Genomic DNA, 22,156 nt, shown 5'->3' with positions numbered 1-22,156 from the left:
TTACTGACTCAAATTAACACCTTTACTATCCCCCTCCCTTGGTAATTCCGCTTATTGGCTGACTGCTTTTGCCTTTGTTAAGTCATGTACGCTTAGAGCTCATTTTCCAGGCTGGAATAACATAAGTTCATTATTTCTTTCACCCTGTTGAACAGCCAGAGCAAGCAAGAGCCCAGCTTCTGTAAAATTGCTTTCCACTCACAGTGTTCCCTCAGGTTCTTTTCTCTTTAAAATATTCCCTTTAAAATGTTTGACGGGTTTGTGCTTCTCCCTTCCTCTTCAAGTGGCACTCACAACTATTACCAAGCCGTTGATACATAAGACCCTGATGATTGGTTTAGCAGATTAATGTTTACAGTGAGCAAGACTGAAGCGCCCACAAACTGCTAAGCAAAGAAAGAAACAACAAATAAGTCACGTACTCAATAATCAGTAAAACTGATCTCAGAAAGGGAAGTAGTGACTAGTGTCTTTCCCTTCTCTAAGAAATCTGCTTTCTGTGTGCTCAGCCAGCCCATCAGGCCTTCCCAGAGGGTGCCGAGCACAAGGCCGGATGCAGAGGAAGCAGCAGAGCACCACAGCCTCCTTGCACCTAAAGATCACCTTGGCTTTAACACTGAGAATCAGCATCAGCAAATAACTTGGTTACTGAGTTCAAGGAGCTATCACCAATTACCTGGTATTTGCTGCAAAGTAAGAACACATGAAAAATGACCATAAATGGAAGAGTAGTGCGGCAGTTCTTTGCCCTCCCTAGTCTGCTCTCATGTTCGAGTCACCTTGTAGCACTCAGGGAACACAGCCCCTACCCAGCCACTAGCTCCAGGAAACAGACCACTACGTGTACCTTCAAAATGAGGTCAACTGCAGGATAAAAGCCTGTTACTGGCTTTTACCAGTGCAATTCTAACCCATGAACACATAAGTCAGGTTGCGTAAGTCAGGTTGATGCTTTCTCATTATCTAAATGCAATAAGAGAAGAAAACAATTATTATTATTTTAGTGTCTTTCAGTGTTGTAAGTAAAATGGACATGCTTCTCCATAGCTGCAAACCCTGACACTCATCTCCGTGCTGAAATGCAAGAACTTCACCAAGCAGCTTTTCAGCCCTGTCAATGTATCAATTACTACATGCCAATCACAGATCTAAAGATTACTTCTTGAACAATTTGCCAGGAATCCCAGAGTATGATAGGCGACTGATGGTTACTTCAACATTTAATATGAGTTAGCATTTCTCCGGGTTAGACTATTTGTGGTCTTTTTACTTTTGAACACGAACTATTACTGCAAGTGCTAATTATAAGTCGGTTCTAGAAGCTCCCAGAATAAACCCAAATGGATCAGACATTCTGTAGTGGGGTTTCCTCCCTTTCATACTATGTGGTTGTGTAATTAGAGTAGTTTCCAATGCCTATGCCTAAAGTAGAGAATTCATATTACGCAGCCCAATTTAATTCAGGAATTGTATGACATTTGTGCACTCCGTATTTCATCTGTTGTAGTGTTCTTTCACAATTTTTAAAGTGTATTGTACCCACTCATTTCAACACTAGAACAGGTGCAACATGTCAAGCAACAGCCTGGCACAATCCTATTTTAGATAAAATGAACGTATTTCATGAGTGAAAAGATGTCTTACCAGCACAAATGCTTTCAAGTTCAGTACAAACCATTCTGGCATTGGACTCCTCTCTCAGTTAAGATTAAAAGTATCGTGATATAAAGAAGCTCAATCCAGAGCTGCTTTTTCTGGTCTTTCAATAGTAATAAATGTGCCTCAACTGTCAACTGTCATTAATAAGGTCTGTGCAATAAAAGATCATATAATAAAGTAGAAAGATTTGTTAGCTGAACTGCTTAAAGAAAAAAACCTAAAAAGCAGCAATTACTGCACGGAATAATTTTTGAGGATGCGCATCTTTCCACAAATACATTACTTATTTCAAAATCCATGCGGATTCTACTGCAATCAGAGGATAATTTCTTCTGATAATTGCCTTCAATGGGCTTGAGATTTGACCCAAAATTTGTGGTTCACACTCAGAGTTCCTAGAGAGGTGAAGAACTTGATATGATCGTGAAGTCAACTGTGCCTTGTTTGGGTACTGTATGTCAAGAAAAGGAGCAAAAATCATGCAATCCCTTATCTCATCCAAGACGACTGTCACAGGGGCTGTGCAAAGGAGCCAGTTGACCAGTGCCCAAAAGGAGTTGCCTGCACAGCTGTCCCAAATACAGAAGTACTAAGCGGCCTTTGGCCCCCAGTGGCTTCACTGATGTTGCACCACTTCTGAGAGCACAACGTGGCTCTCTTTCTCAGTTTTGCCTGCCGAGGACTGCAGGAGCAGAGATTGCTGCTGCAGTCGCACCCTCAGCTTGGTGCCCAACTCAATTGTCACTCTTCCAGCTGAGCACAGATCAGTGCTGACAGATTCTGAACAGAGAACCATCCCAATGATAGGCTGAAAAACAAAAAAGAACCTCAACCAATCCATAAGAGACAGTAATTGCATAGAAATGCTGTCAAGTTAACATTGTAAAATTAATAACTTATTTTACACTACTGAAATGCATAGTAGTACTGTTCCCCTACAGGCAGAATACAAATCAAGTTTAAAGAGTATGAGCAAAAACTAAATTGATTTTCACTGAGCTCCACACAAATTAGTTCACTGTTTAATTATTCATTATTTATTGTCTACCCTTTGAAAATGTCCTAACACCTAAAAATGTAATAGGTGGCAAACTCTGTACCTGTTCTAAGTTCTAAAAAATAGGTTGCCTGCAATACAAAATAACAAACTCACTTGCGTGCACTTCCAAGAACAGCGATTATGCACAGAAGCTTTTTCTTTTCTATAATCCTAACTAAGTGCATTAATTTTCCAGGAACTTAGGATAGCCTAAGAGATTTTCACACTGTGTGTAACTCAGGTCCACCACACTTATATTTTCATCTGTCCAGAATCTATAGACAAGAAGAAAAATGAGAGCACTTGTTGAGATGCCTTCTCATGTAAAGGATTGGTGTGAGGCACTTTTGGTACTCAATTCAGCAAGCACATTAAAACACTACTTCAATTTCCCTTTCCCCAAAGGAAAACACTGAAATAATTGATTTTGTGAAATTTCTGCGGTCTTTCATTGGAACAACAATAGCCATTTCACAAAGATCTCTTACAGTATCAAAGACAACACTGGGAGAGGAGCGTCTGGTTATCTGAGTGCACAACTACCAGCAGTTAATGGCCCTAGGGTGCCATTAACTGCTACCAATTAAAGTCTTGGCCTTCCACGTCTCTCAACAGCTACACATTAAAGAATTAGTATTTCAGTAGTACCTTGAAGCAATTTACAGATTATTGACACTATTGCTACTGGATTATCTACTTAGAGGTAAAATGAAATATTTCAAGGGCTTACAATTTTCATATCCACAATGAAATAGAAATTTACAACATCGCAGGACAAAATAAATCTACTTTTTTCAACTATGAGGGAAGACTTTTGTCCAAAATAAATGGTGGGACCAGATTACAAAGCAACTGAATTCTGCACTTAGCTATGTGTTACAGTTTATGTCACACTGGTGTCCAGATTTGATGGTGCTATGGACCCATTGCTTTGGGCTCACACAGATTTCAGAAGTTCCATTCTTCCTGTCACAGTGTGGACATGGACATTAGAATTAATGCCACATTGATACTATGCAAACAGCTGAAATAAATATTAGCACCAAATTAATTTTGTTTTTATGTAAATCAGATGTACTGTAGAATGCATCTGCTTTCTTTGCCAAGATCCCATAAATCTTTTGACTTCAACAGCTTTCAATGTTTTTATTTTAAATTAACTTTGTTTAAATGGTTTCTCTAACATGTGCAAAACCTAGAGTTGCTGTTTTCCTTGTTTCTTAGCTGTCTCCTTGAGAAGAACAATCAAAAGCAAAACTCCACAGATCGTTACAGAATTTAACGTGCTGGCCATTAAGGGACTGCTGACAAAACTAAAACCCATTAAATAAGCTTATTAATCACCTCACAAAAAAAAAAAAAAAAAAAAAAAAACCTCAACATTATTTACATCCAAAACAACTGAACAGAAGCTTCCAAAGCCATTGAAAATATGACTACTGAAAGACAACTCAGATGAAAAATAAGCTACACTTCTCAAGTGAACTAAAGAAAGTAAACTAAAGAAAGCACTATAAATAGGTCATAACAAAAACAGATCCTGCCTATAAAAAGAGCTATCAAGCTTGGGCAATGTGCAGATCTATTTACCCCCTCCAGGTAATTCCTGAAAGACATCTGTTGAAAAGAAAGGCCATTCCCTCTTCTGATGCAAACATTACATTTCAACACCATTAAATGGGAGGAGTGACAAAGGGGAAAAGGAGTCTTTCTGGACATCTTTCTCATTACCACGAGACCTTCTGCATTAATCTCCTTTCTTCCTCTTCTCTGTTCTCCCATTTCTCTCACCATGCTGAAGCAACATCACAGTTGTTCAAAACAGTAAAAGGAACTTCAGCTTCCACAGCATTTTCCTTCTTTTAAAGAGACCTGTGAATGTAATAATTTGGCTTCTCAGATGTCAATAGCAACCTCCTCTTTGTAATCTTAAATGCTCCTTCTTATTAAAATACTAAATTTCTCCATGGGTATCAAATTCACCTTATATTGTGTAGCAAGACACAAAGACTGTCACAGCTGAACTGCACGTGGGTTTGCATCCATCATTTACAGCGACATGCAGGTGTTGGGGTCAAAAGAGAAACAAGGTCTGGTAACTTGGAAAACAGCAGCTTCTATATTCTGTCCCCAAGTAATTCTTCAGTCAACTCTGTTCACTTGTGTTATTAGTAGTAGGAAATACTGTTGTCTCTGGCTTGCAGCTAAGACTGAAGAATTGATTTTAAAATACTACTTATCTCTCAAGTGAGTAATTTTAGATGCCAGTGCCTTACATGTTAGTATCAGTGCCATCATCATTTTAGATCATGCACTGATACCAATGCATTTACGCATGAAGCCCTGCTAAATAATCCAATTTGGATGCCAATTAATCTAATTAATTTTGTTCTTCTAGTTTGAAGGAATAATTTCTTGGCCAAAAGTCTGCAGATCCAACCAAGAAAACATCAGTGATGGAATGAAAGCATCCCACTGAGTCATAAATAGCAAATATCTACTAAATTCTGCTAACAAGACCCCAACGAGGTTGTTTGTGAACAGTATCCTCCATAAAAAGATAGGCTTAATCAAACCTAAAATTTATGTTTTACAGACAGAGGAGATGATGCCACAAATTCTCACTAAGGTCTGAAGCTTCAGTTGAAGCTCAGGCACGGTTACCTAGGGCAGGGTGCCCAGGCCCACGTTCAGGTGGCTTCTGAAGATCTCCAAGGAGGAGACCCCACAGCCTCTGGCAGCCTGTGCCAGTGCTCCATCACCCACACAGCACAGCGGTGCTGCCTACTGTTCAGAGGGAGCCTTTTCTGTTCCAGTTTGTGCTTGCTGCCTCTTTGCACTGGGCACTGAGTTCTCCCATGTGGAAAAAAAGCAACTGGACTTCCCAAGAAAGAAAATTCACCACAGGTAAGACTGTAAGAACTTCATTCGTGTTTGCATCTGAATTTCTTCGCTAAATTCCTCTTTTCTCATTTACCAGTACAATGACTTACTTTAGGTTCTAGTCCTTTAACTACTTTTGAGCATTGGCTTTGTTTCTATTCTTTACAAATTTCTTTTACTAGAATTTTATTCCATTATATTTTTTGCTTGAGTCTGTAGGTGCCTCTGTTCCTCACCTACTCCTTGCATCTTAATGTGTTCTCAAGGGAGCATGCTAAATTGCAGCATTTCCATGCATTTATTTTACTCCATTAAACAATACAGAAATTAGCCATTTAATCTTTCTTACTAAACCGCTTTAAAAAAATGCTTTCCATTCTCCAAATGGACATATGTTACTGAATCAAGTGATTTGCCAGCAGGAAACAAAAGTATCGTTCTTGTGCCACCGTACCCAATATGACAGCTGGGAAGGTGTACAATCCTATCTGTAAGCAATAGATTTGAGAAAGAAGCATCCCTCAACACTTATCTCAAAAGTACATTTCCATTAACCCAACAAACAAACAGTTTCCCTTAATTGTCAGTCCTATAACACCTTCATCCAACCTTCTAGCAAGCAGATAAGTAATTTTAGTTCTCTGCTTGATGCAGTTCAAAAAGACATGTCCAAACAGCACATAATGGGGTTCCTAAGCACAGGCACATACCTCTCCACCAGAAAATCCATCAAGAATTGTGGTTTCTGAGGAAGACCGACTCTGGAAGAACTCAAAGTCTATAATCCGCTTGCCTTGAAGCTTTTCTTCCTTAACTCCCCTCGGTAGAAGTGCAGCTTCCCTTGGACCCTTCCACAGCATGAGCAAAGGTCCAGCTGTGACACTAGACAGCTCTGGGGAGCCTGAGGGCCAGTGCCATCAGGACAGCTGGTACCCCAAGTATACACGTTCAGAGGCCATGCACCTCCAGGAGGGAAACATGCCTCGCAGAAAGATTCCACGTAAGCCTCTTGCAAGGCTTGTGAAGATGTGCCCACAGCCAAGCAGTCCAGCACCTCACAGCAGTAACCTTGTTAAACCAAACTCCTTTTCTCCCATGAACAGATAGATCTCTCAACTCCCACCTGTGCATACAACGCTCCAGGTTTGCCAATGTGATTTTGTCAGACTGACTCACTTAGCTTTTGAAGCCATTCAACTTCTTTTATCTGTGTACGTGCATGCTGAATGCAGCCATCCTTCATGCTGCAAAAAAAGAAAAGTCATTCATCGCCACTGTTTTGACAAATATTACATGGAACAAAGAAGTAGGAATTGCACTGGGAGTCCATGCCAGGTCCTGTATCCATCACCAACTAAAATGTCCCCCACTAGAGTTGGTTTCAAAGAAACACATCAGCTTTAACTATACTAAGAGGTAATTGCCATTAATACCTTGGTCATCATTCACAGCTGTAAGGGGGTGGGAGAAAACAGAAGCCATCATTATGCCACTGTGTGGGTTTTCATTCCCATTATGTGCAGTTCTTGTGCCTCCAGTCTCAAAATGCATATAAAGCAACTTGAAAACACAGGATACAGGAAGAAAAAAAACTAAAAAAGGCAATTCAAATGTATGGAATATATTAGGTTCTGTACAAGCTACAAACTAGCACTATACAAATCAGGAAAATAAATCACTATTTATCACGTCATAGGCTATCATGTAGATTTATTTTATCATGAGTGAACAGGTAACAACCATTACTGCCTTTTCTAGTACAGAAAATGATGGTCAGATATTCAAACAACAACAGAACAAATTTTTTCACAGAACTCCCAGGTAATTTGCACAATTCATAATATAGGATATGCCAAAATTTTAAACGGATACCAAAAGTTGTTAGGGAAATTCACAAGAGACTATGATGCAGATACAAAGCCCATGTCCCTGGCCCAGGAAGATCCTAAGCTGCAGGCTGCTGGAGAGTGAGGAACTGCACTGGAAAAGCATAACTGCTCTTTCCTTCACATTGGTACTGACCATTTCCAGAGGAAAGACACTACCATCTGCACATTTGATCTGATGCTGTATTGACGATCCTAATTACTGTGGACAAAGCCTTCAACATCTAGAACTGCACGCTGTCCTGCCTCAAACTGGTGACATGAAGCTACATATTAATTCTAAACACTGCCAGTTGCGATTGCCAGAAGCAAAGCAGACAGCTTCATGTATATTCGCTTCCACAACAGTAGCAGAGTATCCTGAGTTGGAAGCGATCCACAAGAACCCTCGAATCCAATCCCTGGCTCCACCGAGTACCACCAAAATCCAAACGCTATGTCTGAGAGTGGTTTCCAAACGCTCCTTGAACTTTGGTACTTAGGGCTGTGCCCACTGCCCTGAGGAGCTGTTCCATGCCCATCACCTTCTGGTGAAGAACCTCCTCCTAACACTCAGACTGACCCTCCCCTGAAGCAGCTCCATGCCATTCCCTGAGTCTTGCTGCTGTCACCAGAGAGCAGAGTTCAGCGCTGCCCCTCTGCTCCACTTGTAACTCAGCACAGAGCCTTACTAGGCCAAATCACAGTTACAGTGAATACCCCAAGACCTCGCAGGACTCCTTTCACTGCATCACCACCAGAAAGTCCAGACATAAATCTCTGGCCCAAACAAATCCACAAGTAAGCAATGAGAATCCAGCTGGCATGCCAGAAAGTGGGACCAAGCTCCTTCAGAAATATCTGAAGGCTCTGGAGTCCATAATTAGTATCAATCAGACCAGAAAGACAAACATGCTAATCACCAACTAATGCTGAAGAGCTGCTCAAATTCCAAAATGAGAATGGAAACTCCTATGAATATAGGGAAAAAATTAATTTATAAATTCCAGAATGGCAGATAAAATGAAACAAACAAACAAACAGACCTGACCACTGGTATTCCATCTTATCTGAAAGCTCTGAAGACTGTGGTGTGTTTCACCACATCAATATACCAGTATTATGGTAATAGCTTTTCAAAGTCTCAGAGCATACTACCAGTGAAAAACAGTTATTGACAATTGCTAATTACACATGAAGACTGCCTCTTCCTTTCATACTCCTTTTACACCACACTCCTGCACAGTTGACCATAGAAAGCATCAATCCTTGTGCTCAATGAAAACTACAAGGAAGAGGACGAGGCTTCCCCTGGACACAGTGAGTTTTGATTTATGAAGACAACTGCAGTGACGAAGAGAGCTGCAAGAAACTCAGAGCTCTGTCTGATGCAATAGAAAATGTTTCTTTACGTTCTCTTTGCTATGTCAATTACTGTATGTTTTATATGAAAACAGGCAACTTCCAGCTTTGCCAAGTATCCATTTCATGCAAAGACACTTAAAAGGAATGAAGGGAAAAAGGCAAAATATGGTAACAAGTGAAAACATAAAAAAATTTTAATGTGAAATGGTGTGATTGCAGGGGGGATGAGAGGGAGAGAAAACCACAGGAATATTACTTGAGGAAAACCAGCAGTGGAACTAAAGATATTTATTGTTGTTATTATTATTACTACCTTTAAATAAATACCTAAATAGGCCATGTGGAAAAAATAACAGTCAGTTAGAATTCCATAAGGTTGTAACTATGCAAGGCAGAAACCAGAGGTGGGTTGCCAGAAGGTTTAATGAAGGAGCAGCATAGCATTCAGGGTGATTGTTCTAAATCAGGTGGGCCCTACCAAAACACCACGCTGAGTTTTAGGCTTTTCACCAGCCCTCAATCATTCAACCCACTTGGGGACAATGCCCCAGGTGAAGCACTGCAGTTCAGATCACAGAACTGGCAGTAAACCTAATTTGTTTAAACAAATTCATAACAAGGGTTAGGAATACGGGATGCCATATCATGAGGTGTCTTCTATCCATGACAGCTTGCATTTTTGCTTAACATTTCACCATGCTCTTCTTTTCTTCTTCTTCTCCTTTTCTGACAGCTTCTTATGCAAGTCTTTTTTTCTTTCAACAGAGCTATTTTTATCTATTTTGCATCCCTTGCCTTTGCTCTTTTAGCTGCTACCCATGTTTTTCCTATTCCTTTGAGTAGCTGGGAACAAAACTCTTTGTGGGTGGTTTGCAGGTCTACTGGACTTGTCCTTGTGCCTGATTTTTATTTTTTATAATCTTGCCTGGCTGTGTGCTTCATTTGACAGTTTTACACAGGGATTTGGTTTTAGTGTTTCATATTCAACCCATGGATGCCTCACAATAGGAAACTTAAGGAATAAGCTAAAATAAATAAGAATGACATTCAAATGGTTTCACAACACACACAGGCAAGAATAGAGTTGCTGCAATAAGGCACTTGAGTGATAAATGAATTAAAAGGCCCAGACAAGAGGTAAACATCCAAAGGCGCCATTATCTAATGCCTTTCATTCAAAAGGACCTAGAAGCACTTTATTATTTAGCTTTATTTATAAAGGGAGATCATAAAATAGATTAACATTCTGGAAGTTCTAGCATGCTATTCATACTAGAGTTTGTCACAGACTCACAATATTTTACAGCTTTTGGACATCAGGAACATTGGCATCCTAGTGACTGAGAGATCCTGCCTTGGTCATTTCTGCTCTTTAGCTTGACTCAGTCAGTCACTGCTGGCGTTCTTCACTGACCAAAACCCTGCAATACGGGGGAAGTGAACCCAATTACTCTGCTACAGCCTAGCTGCAGTGCAGATCTTTACCACTGCACACATGCACTAGGTTCCTGCAGCTGCATAAGGCATACAATTCAGCCCAGCCAGTGGGCTAGCATGGCCTTGACAAAGCATATGGGCTCGGAATTCATAGCACATTCAAAAACAAAACAAAACAAACAAACAAACAAAAAAAACAACCCCACACAGTGAAGAGCATATTTATAGTTATTTCAGTAGAAAGACTGGCACCTCTGGTCCAGATACACTGCACTCATCAGCACTGCTTCTGAAAAACATGGTCTAAAAAGCCCAAAGGATCACAGCTCCCCTACTGCTCACACATCTTCTGTACAGGATTTGCTAGGCCTTCACTTCCTAATGGCAATAGAAAGCCTCTTAACATGCACCTCCATCTTTAAGGGTGATTAACTTAATAGCAGCAACTGTTCACTGAATATATTTGCTCCCCACGTGTATTCAAAATTCACTTCTGGTGATATTCAATACAAGACGTTACCAACACAGAGTTAACACAGTAAAGAAAAAAACAATGCATGCTTTTGTTGTTCTCAAAACTAAAAGACTGTCTCTGATAGTAATGCACTATTGTACATCTGCTCAAACCCAATGAAGACACCATGTTGGAGAGATGGCACAGAAGCCTCACCTTCATTAACCTACAAAACCTACTGGTGAGAGGTAAGAGCTCAGCCTGATTTTTGAGTCCAAGGTGGTATTTGCAGCACTACTAAGCAAGTTTGTTGGTAAACTCCTCATGTTTCTCAAGGGACTCGGGAGTTCATTAAAAATAAGAAACTTCACCCCACACACTGCCTTACTTACTCTAGTTTCCAACGCCTACCCTTGGGAGCCACACTGCTGTGCTTCAGATCCAATTAAACACCTCTGATTCTCACTCTTAATAACCACTGCAGTACAGCAATACATCACAGAATTTTTAAAGAGCGATTTAAGAGTCAAGCTCAACAGGACAAGTTAGTTCTAACATCTCTAACATCAGCAGCACTGAACTCAGTTATTAAAACCTCCCATTAGCAGGAATCATTACACATCCACTGGGCATGACCTGCGTCACTGAAGTGTTTTGAAGCTTCAAACAGGTAACTTCTAAGCTGAAGAACTGACTGAGCCACAATAAGCTGAATATATAAAACACAACTAAAAAAAAAAAATATCTCCATATTCTGACAGCTGTAAACCTTAAGATTCAAGATTTCAAGTTAGCCATGCTGTCCATCAAGGACAAAATTCCCCCAGAATTCCCTACGTATTTGCCACAGAAACACTGCATTGGTGCCCACGTGCTGCAGGGCCAAATCTCATGACCAATCTCTGAAGATGAGTCATGAACATTTATTTTAAATTAATTGGCTCATGAAATCAGATCCTCAAAAGAATAACAAGATGGAATGACAAAAGTAAATGCTTTAAGACCAAGAAACGCTGGCTGTGTAGAATGACAGCATCTGAGTATATAAGAAAATGAATTAATTCATCTTCACAGTTCCAAAGATGTTAAAACCATTACTCCTATTATCCTGAAAATGAGAAACACTCTGATTACGGTGAAGAGCCCAGTGCGAATCCAATTCTCCACAGCAACATTCAGCTGCCTCAGCCACACGACTTCACATCTTCTCAAGCAGTCCTCTGCATCCTTCACTGCATATTTATTGATTTCCAAAGCAAGTAATACAGACTTAGCCCAGGAAACTGTCCCCCATCCACAGGGTATCATTCATCAACCAAGTAAAAAAAAAAAAACCTGTATGTGGTCAGATAATTAAAAACTTAATCATAATATGTATGCACCAACACAGTAAACAAACTGACATGGTAAATCAGCTGCAGGCAATCCTGACATTTCATAGCTTCTGATAGCTTAATCTTTCTTGCTGATACACAATGGCTGTCTGCCTAGGCTTTACAAAAGAAAGAAAACCTTTGTGTTGTTCCTGACATCCATCATCAATCCACAAAATGATGAGCAGGACTGATACCAACTACCCACGTTTAACTAACAGCTATTAAAGTTGTCATCTCTGGTTTGGATCACTCACTACAGATGAAGATACTCTGACCGTATCTGATAGCTGTGTACAAAACAAAGGGAATTAGGGACTTCAGAACAATAGATCCAACCCCAGAGTATCGCAGAAACCCCTGTTACAAAAGCAGCAGGCTTTTATAGTCTTTCCCCTCCAGTTATTCCTATGCCTCAAAGCCAAATAGTCTCAAACTCCCATCCAACCCTTCAGGTTGCTCTGTTCCCCAGGTCTTGCTCATGCCCATCTCTGCCTAAATTCTCAGCTCCTTTCCCACTCTTACAGATGCTGCTATTTAATTAATGAGCAAATAACCTATTACTTATCTGATCAACACAACAAACTGGTAAAAAACAAAACCAAACAAAAACCCTAACTGGAATAAATAACAACAATAATAGTGGATGCTCACCATGTAAAATTCTCTATTTTCCAACGGTACGGTAATAGTACAGGAAAGCTCAGTATCTCTAGAGAGTGAATAGAAATAATGCTCCAAACTCAGTTGGTACCAATATTTGCACCAATAATTTAAGAATAATACCTTAAAAGTAAGCTATTTCTAGCGCTACTAGTATTATTAGAGAAGTCAACCTAAGAAACAAGACTGTCTTGGTATTGAAAAATTTTCAGTGTTCTGTCCCAAAGATCACATACATAATGACTACTAGGAACTTAAAAATAACAGCTACTCCAAAACACCAAGTTTATACTACCTCATACATGTTTTATCCTTTTCAGACTGATAAAAATATTAAATCTGCGTTTCAGTACAAAGTCTCACTCACTGCCTTGACAGAATATCTCAAGTGAAGTAGCAAAACACCTAATGCTGCACAGCAATAATTTCCATCTTGGGTATGTATATCAAAAAGCTGCTTCTAATTTGTTTCAGCTGTCATTATCATCAAATCTTTATGACAATGAAAATGGGCAATCTGAAGGAAAGCAATGCTGAAAATGCACGAATGCCTATAGGAAGAGTAGGCATTATTTTCTTCAAAGTAAGGAAAATGAACAAGCTAAATACAAGAACAGAATGCTAGAGTCCTTACTTCTTTGCTTGAGGGAGCTGAACAATAAGCTGGTTGAGGGGGGACAACTTTAATATGGACCCAGTGATCAACAGGGACTACTGGAACTGCTACCACAATTAACCCAATGCAACTCCAGTTCCACATAGGGCCTTCACATAATGCTTCAAATACAAATTTGACTGTGTTTAAATAACAAAATGACTTTACAGACACCAAAAGGCCTAAAAATTTGAATAAACAGCACTTACTAATATGACAATATTCTAATTTGTTAACTCTAGCCCACCTCACAACCCCCCCCCCCCCCATCTATACACACCTGGATATACATGAGAAAGCATTTCAATTATGCACTGATAAACATAACTTATGCTAACTGCTCACTCTGTACAGTAAAACAATTTATGTTTCAAAAGTTCCAAATTTCTTCCATTTCATGCACTCACGTCAGTACTGGTCCACTCTGGTCACAAAGCATATTCCTTACTGAGGCTGTTGCCAGAACAAGAAGTGACAGATACCTGCAAACAGCAGCCCTTCTTAGCCACTTAGTCCTCTGCATACTTTTAAGAACACTGTATTTCAAGGAATCACATTTTGAGCATCCACTCTATCAAGTGAATACAGTTCATTCCACAACAATACATTTTCTTAATTAACAAGAAATTCAACTTTATCACTTGTGTGCAGTGGCTGAAAACACAGCTTTCTCCTATGCTCCCAGAATACTCTGGAATAGAGGAGGAAGACATTTGTGTAATACCAAGCTTATGAAATACTTCAGAGGATCAAATCCAATCAAATGAAGAGAAATGACAGAGAGTAGTATTACTTCTCTTCATGAGAATCTTAACATAAAGAACCCCTTCACAAGAATTCCCTCGTTTTCCTGCAAAATTTCCCTTTGTTTCTCAAGGTGAGAAATCTTTCCACCTACACTTCTTACTCATGATACTCACTCAAGAAGACTGATCTTCCATGTTGTAACCTTGATTATCGCCATTATCAACAAGATCTGGCTTATGCAGCAAAGACTCCTCTTGCACATCAGAATCCAGACCTACTTGTATCCCTTTTAAGCTAAGCAATCCAGTATGTCATCAGCACTCCTTTTACCAACAGCAGAAAGCCATCTCATGCCAACAGTATCCTGGGCTGCATTAGAAGAAAGGTGGCAGCAGGGAGAGGGAAGTGACTGTCCCACTCTGATCTGCCCCTGTGAGCCCCACATACAGTACTGCATCCAGGCCTGGGGCCTCCAGCACAAGAAGGATGTGAGGCTGTTGAAGCGGGCCCAGAGGCGGCCATGAAGATCATAATAATTATCTGCTCCTGCAGATTCCTAGCAATTCCCTCATGTTGGAATATTATACAGATTTATCCTCAGAAAGATACTCTGTCTCCTCTCACACATTAGTTTTATCCCACATTTTAGCCAAAGTCGAATGGCTTCTCTCCACACTTGCATTCCTAGCACTTCCTACCTGCTTTCAACAGCTCTGGTTTTTGATGCCATTCCACCCATTCAGATCCAAAGGTTTTCACAGAGATGTACAGACAGATTTCTGTTGCCTGTAGAGAGCAACCAAAACTGCCAAATGAGGCTCCATCAACCTGAGAACCTTGTCTTCCACCACCAACCTGAAAGACCTGCTATCAACCAGAGTGAGTGAACTGAGCTCCTTCCTGCTGGAGTCTTGTCATAGCCAGAACCTTCAACAAGGTATGAATAGAAGTGAATCCACTGTACTTTCCATTTGCATTACATTCTGACCAGGCTACACAAAGCTACTTTTTGGTGCTACTTCCATTAACAAAGCCATCTGTGTACATTTCATTTCCTTAAAATGTAAGAACAATAATAATTATGAATGTATAAAGATACAGTTTTCCAGTGCGCTCATTTCACAAATAATTCCAGAGCTGGAACATCAGTTTTATTTTGAAATCTTAAAACCACTTCTGTTTAAAAATTCACAAAAATAAGATTTCTTGATTACAATTCATTTTTGTTACTTCCTGTAACATTTGTTAGACAAACAGATTGCTTCTCTTCACAGAAGCTCCTAATGTAAGGAGAATGCTGAGAGTTCCCTCAGAAGCTTGCATGTGTTCATAAAAGACACGATCACAGCAGAGATGCTGGTTGCCCAAGGACAAGTGCTGACAATCTTTTTTTTTTTTGTCTATCCTATTACATTCCAGCTATACTTGACAAGCAATTACTTGGTGCTTTATGTTCAATTATATTGTGAAATGTTTATAGTTTGTAATGGGTATCTTATCTGTTCAGACTATCTCTAATTTGATGAATTCCTCTGGGAACAGTTTAAAGCAAGGCAATGTCCTTAATGATTATTATGGCTCAGAAATTGTATCGTAAAACCTGATTTCTCCACTATTCAGATGCTCAGTAGATCCTGTAGCTATGCTTATGTATACAAGGCCTTCAGAATGACATACTGACTTGTGACTTTCCTTATATACGCCAACAGTCAATAGTTATATAACTTCTTCACTACACATCTAGAGAGAAGGCTATGAAAGACTTCTTGTGTGCCATGGAGCATATTTAAGCTCCATCAAGAATTTGACTTAGATTTACTGATTTTCAAAGACTGCTAAGATTAATAAAGTGAATAAAAATGTATTTTAGCTCTTATTCCAGCTCAGACAGACTGAGGATCCACTCCCCAACAGGACCCTTCTCACAGAAGCACTAATTCTGCCTGTCTCTGCAGTGGTTTTTTTTTTTGTTGTTTTGTTTTGTTTCATAGCTACAACAGTTTGAGGACAGAGGAAGGGCATGGTTTGTAGACAGATTTCACAACTTTTATTGTATTAACTAGCAGGGCTGTAAAAATCAGGCAAGCTTTCAGAAATACAAGTTCTTTCAGCACCGTGTATGCCCAAAAGCTTGTTTTACTTCTCCAATTATGCTAGCTTGCCTTAACAGAAAGATAACATTTCTGCCTCTAAACCTGGTCCTGTCTTTTCTGTGCAGACAGGAAAGCAGGAGAGATCTGCAGTACCACTGCAGTTTACATCAGCGTGTGCCTTGTACCACAGAGGAGCCTGCAGCCAAAAGGCATTGTTACGGCATCTCTCTACCTCTTAAGCGTCCACAAGTTACAACTCTTCCACAGAAGGCAATGACTGATCCCTATGCTGTCAAGACTTCTTTTTGAATCATAAAAGAAATCACAGTAAGGATTCAAATGTCAGTTACAATTAAAACATATATCTTTATCTGCAGTTTTTCCTATTTTCTTACCAGTAACACTACAAACCAACCAGCACTGCTGAAAAGGTTTATTTGTTTGTTGTTTTTATTTTTAATGGACCTCTCAAAAGAGTCTGTATTGCCAGACTGTCGTTCAGAACTTTTACACACAACCCCAAAAAGGGGGACAGAAAAAAGGAAGGATTTCTTTTTAACATAGGAGAGAGGACTTGTAACCTCCTTTTACTCTATAACAAACCCAAGATAAGAGCTGTCCAAAGACTTCCATAAAACAATGCAGTATGAGAAGCAATAGTTCTTGAATATTTTTTTTAAAGGACTGGGTTCTTTTGAAAAGCTGCAACTAAAAATAATTCACTGGACAGCCCAGCTGAGATATGTTTACATCCCTTCCCACTTCTAAATCCTGTGCTAAAGCAAACAGGGTATTTTTTGCAGTTACAGTCATGTACTTGGACAATCCAAAAAAATTAAACAAATGAGCAGTTTACTTTACGATTACAGTTAAAATTGCTCTGCATACTCTCTAATGTATTCAGTAGGTTACCTAATTCGCTGCATCAGGATTTGCATTTTCTTGCACTACTTTTTAAACATTTCAGTCCAGAAACCAGCATACCAAATCTTACTAAAATATATCAAAGATGACATGTTAGTTTGCACAATGAAAAATAAGCATATGCAAAACAATTATGAAAACACTAATGATTTTAAAAACATCAAGTGTCATAGAAGCTATTAGCCTCTTAATACAATAGAAACCCATTAAAAGAATGCCTACATCAGCACCACCCAACCAATTTGATTCACAGGCATCTTTCACTGGAAGATAAGCATTTGTTAATTGTTAGAATTCTGAGCATTATGATAATGAAAATCAGGACTATAAATATTATCCAAAATGTAAAAAGTATCCATCACAAAATGCAGCATTTTCACACCCTGACACAGAACAAATGGAATACGTTTATTTTAATCCCTTGATCTTCTCTAGAAACTACAAAAACATCAGGACATTAATTAAAATATTATAACAGCCACTTCCTAGTTTCCAGTGCTAATAACCAACCTTGAAGCAACTGTAAAAACACAACCCTGGCTCAGGCTACCAAGCACTTTGGTCACAATTATCGTCTCACGCGATGAATCATGCAAGTCCACCACTGTAATGGGCCTGCCAGTAATTGAGTCCCAGGGATTCTTCATTCTTACTCATTCTGATATGCTGTAGGCATTGCTTCTACAGACAAAAAAGGAGCCGTGTACCAAAAGGTTTCAGGGAATCTTTGCAGCAATCATAAAAACACCGCAAAAATACATGACTAGCATCCACCTTCATGACCTGCTTAAAAATAAGCTCATGTTCTTGCCCAAAGCACAGTACTGCTTTACCTTTTCCAGATTTTCACTCTAAAACTGAAATACACCGTACTGCTCTGCCCGCAGCATACTGCTTATTATATCCCAAACTGAAAGCTTCTAGCTTCTGTATTTTCACCTCTCCTCATTCACTAAAGCACTTTTGCTTTATAACTGAAGCACAGTGATATTAAAGCAGAAACGTACGTCAGAAAAACAATAAACTTTGCTTGTCGCACTAGCTTTAAGTGGAGCCATTCCAACATTTTCTTTAAAGAATCTTTCAACAGATAAACTCAGAAGGAAAATATTTTCTAAAGAAACAATCTTCTTGTTCATTTCAGTATGCACTTTTCACCAGTAACAAACCCAGCATTACAGTTTCATTCCCTCCCAAACCAGTAAGATTATCCTTTAAGACAGGACAACGCTCAGTAAGTCCAGTGAAGAGTGTTGTATAATGCATCATCTTGTAAGTACAAGCTTTCCTTCACATCAATGCTCAAAAAATCTGGCAGCAGGCAAAGGCCTACCACAAAGCTAGCTGCCCAAAAAGCCATTCCCTTCTTCTTCAAGTATGATACATTTGACATCATCATACCAGCCTTGTAGCCCCATGCAGAGAAGTGAATTGGTAGCCTCTATTGTAGTCCTTCACACATTTCTTCCTAACCAGGAAGATTTCTAGAAACACCACCTTATTTATTATTATTATTATTAATGACAGGCTTGCCCAACATAATTTAAGAGCCCACATCCAAAAACTTTCACACAGAACATTCTCATTTGAGACTCTTGTACATCCTTTCCCCAAACAGTGATTGGCGCAAGTGGCACAGCTCAATCCACAGAGCAATGATGCTGCGACCCAGAAAAAGAATTTTATGACTGACTGTATAAACACAGCTAAATTAACCAGAACCAGAGGGCAGCACGCACATCAGGAACTTTCTCACTTAACTGGCACATATTAAGCTTAGCCCCATAGTTCCATGTTCTGCAACAAGACTTCATGTCCCCATTAGCAGCGCTTCTTCTGGTGTTTCCAAAACACGTAATAAGCAAAAGTAGAAAAATAGATGTTCACAGAGCAATTAAAGAATGCGGAGAAATTAGGAAGTGGTCATTGTATCTCACATTTCAAAAAACAAACCCCAATATGCAAATGAAAGACATACTGATAACTCAAGATGGCCCAAAGCGTACTGCTGGAAGCAAACACTGCTCTTTCCCTTGGGAAAAGTTGCCTCTACATTTTCTTGACCGAACTTCATACAAGTATGTACATGAATTTGCCTTTTATCTGTAACAATCTATATAATATACAAAACACTCCTGTCTATACACACTTGTGTGCAGACATACACATCACTGTCACCTGCTGCAGAACAGTCTGGTCTCCGATTTCATAAAAACTGACAGGCTTTGCCTAAGCAACTCTTTCACCCCTCTGCCTTTCTATTAGTCTTCCAAGACAGACTTTAATATTGTGTAAAAGCCGTCAGCTATCACAGCTTTTAAAATTCTGACAAGCATTTGTTGAATTGGCTGCAAACTGGGCAAATTCCAAATCCATTTTCAAAGAACATCCTCACCATAAGCCACGTGCTTTTCAGTTCACCAAAAAACTCCAAACACATTTGGCTTAGTCCCGAGCCTTCTCCATGCTCTCCCACCACATTACAAGCAGAAACACTACAAAAGAATTAATGCTACCATTTCCAAAGCCAGCATCACTCAATCTTTGAATCATAACACACGGCTTGCTTACCTCGCTGTTGTGGCCCCTCAAATTGAAGTTGATTCTCTGAGGGGTGTTCCGGTCCCTCCTGCAATGGCTGGAAGTAAAAGTGACGCCTACAACTCCTCTGCCATTGCCTGTTGCCAACCAGCCTTCCTCATAGTACCGCCGCCTGCACACGGGTTTCTCCTTCTCACTTTTGGGAACTCTCCCTTTCCAGGAGAGGCAGAGGATGTTGGAGTCGCTGCAAAGAACAGGCCCATGTTCCACTGCTGCATACATGCTTTTTAAATATTTTATTTTTTGACATAGGAAAGTAATGTGTCTAGCGCACAAAATTTAAACCAATTTTTTTGTTTTTTATTGATAAGACTGACCTGGGATAGATCATTGAAAGGGAGGAGGATGGGGTCAGTGTTTATAAATATCCACCAAATGCATAGTGAAAAATTCCTCTATAAAAGATGATGGCAGTTGGCTAAGAAAAAGTAACACTTAAAAAAAAATTCAGGTTCATTTTTTGTTTCTGAGTCTGTAGAGTGAGGGTGCACTTATCCTTTGGAGAGACAGCTACTTCGTAAGAGGCGCTCAAGAAATGGTTAAGTCATCTTTTTGCTCAACTTGATATAATCTTTATACAGCCTGAGATTCCAGTTTAGCGTAATGCAATTCCAGAGACAAAGAGTTGCAAATGTGTAGGTTTCAAGTAACTTAAGGCTTTTAAGATTTCCTCCAGTCAGATTTTCTTCAAAAGTTCAGTTGCAGAAATTTAAACACACGCACATACATATGTATATATATGACATTCATCTTTTCCAAGCTGCCCTCTGGCATATCTTTTCCATCTGACGTATTTCTGCTGCTAAAGCTGAAAGAGATTGCATAAAGGGAAAAAAAAGGCACACAAACCGTGCAAAACAACAGACCCAAACTTGTGCAGGCACTGGTGTGCCAGGCCAGATGGGAAATCCCTCTTGGTACTGAACTGCTCGTTGGATTCAAACGTTTTTGCAATCCAAAGCCAATCCAATTTTCATCGCAGCACTTTTTTTCCACCAGAGACCCAACAGAGCCTGAACCGTTTATCACGCTATCTTGCCTGCTTTCCCACTTTTTGCTGCCACACACGAATGACAAAGAAACCCCCTCTTCATTTATAGCGGAATCAAAAATGCTCCAAAGCTTTTAGCTTTTAAAGCAGATAAGTTTGCCTCAGGTGAACCGTGAAGTTCTCTCTCTTCCAAAACAGGCTTAAATGTCAAGCTGTTTTTCCTTTACTTTTCCCTTTTTTCTGCTACAAGGAATCACAGACTTTTCATCCTACCAAAAACAAATGCCAGAATTAAAGCACATCAAGTAAGCAATCTTTCAGAATCTTCTAAAATTCAAGGAAGGAAGAAACATATTCATCTAAAAAAGAAAGAGAAGCAGCATTAAAAATCTCACTTCCTGGTTTCACTATTTCTCTACGTATTTTCCTTGCTTGTTTTATCGGATCTTTCCTTCTTGATGCTTGTCTACAGCACAGATTCATAGTTCCAGACACAACATTTGCAGCTGTACAAGAAGGAAACATATGAAGTATTCCAATCGTTTTATTTGAGTAACATTTGTGAGCTCAATCAATTAGTATGCGTATCACACTAAGTGAAAAGAAGAAAAAGGAGAGGGAGAAAGAATATGCAAGACGATGACCTGGTTAACTCAAGAAGGATGACGAGGATTCTTCAGTACAATGCCCAGACTTGTCCCATAGTTCCTCAGCTTACTTACTTTCAGTCATCATCGCTCAACATATAGTCACGATTTATTAGTCCATTCAGAAACTACTGAGCCCCAAGCATACCGTGCCAAAGACGATACATTATGCCCCTGCAATAACAAAATCACTTTCCTCCGCCCTCAGTATTCTTATGTTTCCCTCACAATTATTGATTTAGATTGTGGAGGTATTTCTTAGGCTTTTTCTGTGTGGAGGGTGTTTTTTCTTCCTCTTCTTGCAAACTTTTTTCACTTGTGAAGACCATGTAGTAAGTTGAATATTACTGGCAGGTGTATTTCCATGGGTTACCAATTCCTGTGCTGTAAAGGTGCTCCATCTGGTACTTACATTAATTTTCATCAATTGCAAAGCTCTCAGGAATATGTGAAAGTCAGTCTATGCGATGACAAAAACGTGTGCGCTTTCATGTACGTGCAGTACATACACCAGCTCAGTGAACCTGGTACTCAGAGCTGCAACTGCCTTCTCAGCTTAGTTGTGGTAATCTTGTAAGGCGCCTGTCACTCAAGGCTTGAAACCTCCGTGTTCTTCCAACTCTGCAAGACAAAATGCACACAACACATACAGAAAGAAAAAAAAAAAAGAAAAAAGTGAAAAAAATAGGAAAGTAAGCCACAAAACCATTTAGAGATATAGGAACTACTGTGGTAATAATCAAAATACGACATTGAAGCA

General features: G+C 39.5%; 1 protein-coding gene across 4 annotated transcripts in view; it reads right to left on the bottom strand.

The window, feature by feature from the left end:
- The window catches only part of TULP4 (tubby like protein 4), a 142,665-nt gene that overhangs the window by 95,629 nt on the left and 24,880 nt on the right, over nucleotides 1-22,156 (bottom strand). For all 4 annotated transcript variants that reach the window (XM_040698456.2, XM_040698455.2, XM_025148879.3 and 1 more), the window contains one exon: nucleotides 19,729-22,017. In XM_040698456.2, coding sequence (XP_040554390.1) covers nucleotides 19,729-19,980 — 252 coding nt within the window. In that variant the 5' untranslated portion in view covers nucleotides 19,981-22,017. The remainder of the gene's footprint in view (nucleotides 1-19,728; nucleotides 22,018-22,156) is intronic.

This window comes from Gallus gallus, chromosome 3, assembly GCF_016699485.2.
Source record: "Gallus gallus isolate bGalGal1 chromosome 3, bGalGal1.mat.broiler.GRCg7b, whole genome shotgun sequence".
NCBI classification, from domain to species: domain Eukaryota; kingdom Metazoa; phylum Chordata; class Aves; order Galliformes; family Phasianidae; genus Gallus; species Gallus gallus.
This window is presented reverse-complemented; position numbering and strand designations above follow the sequence as displayed.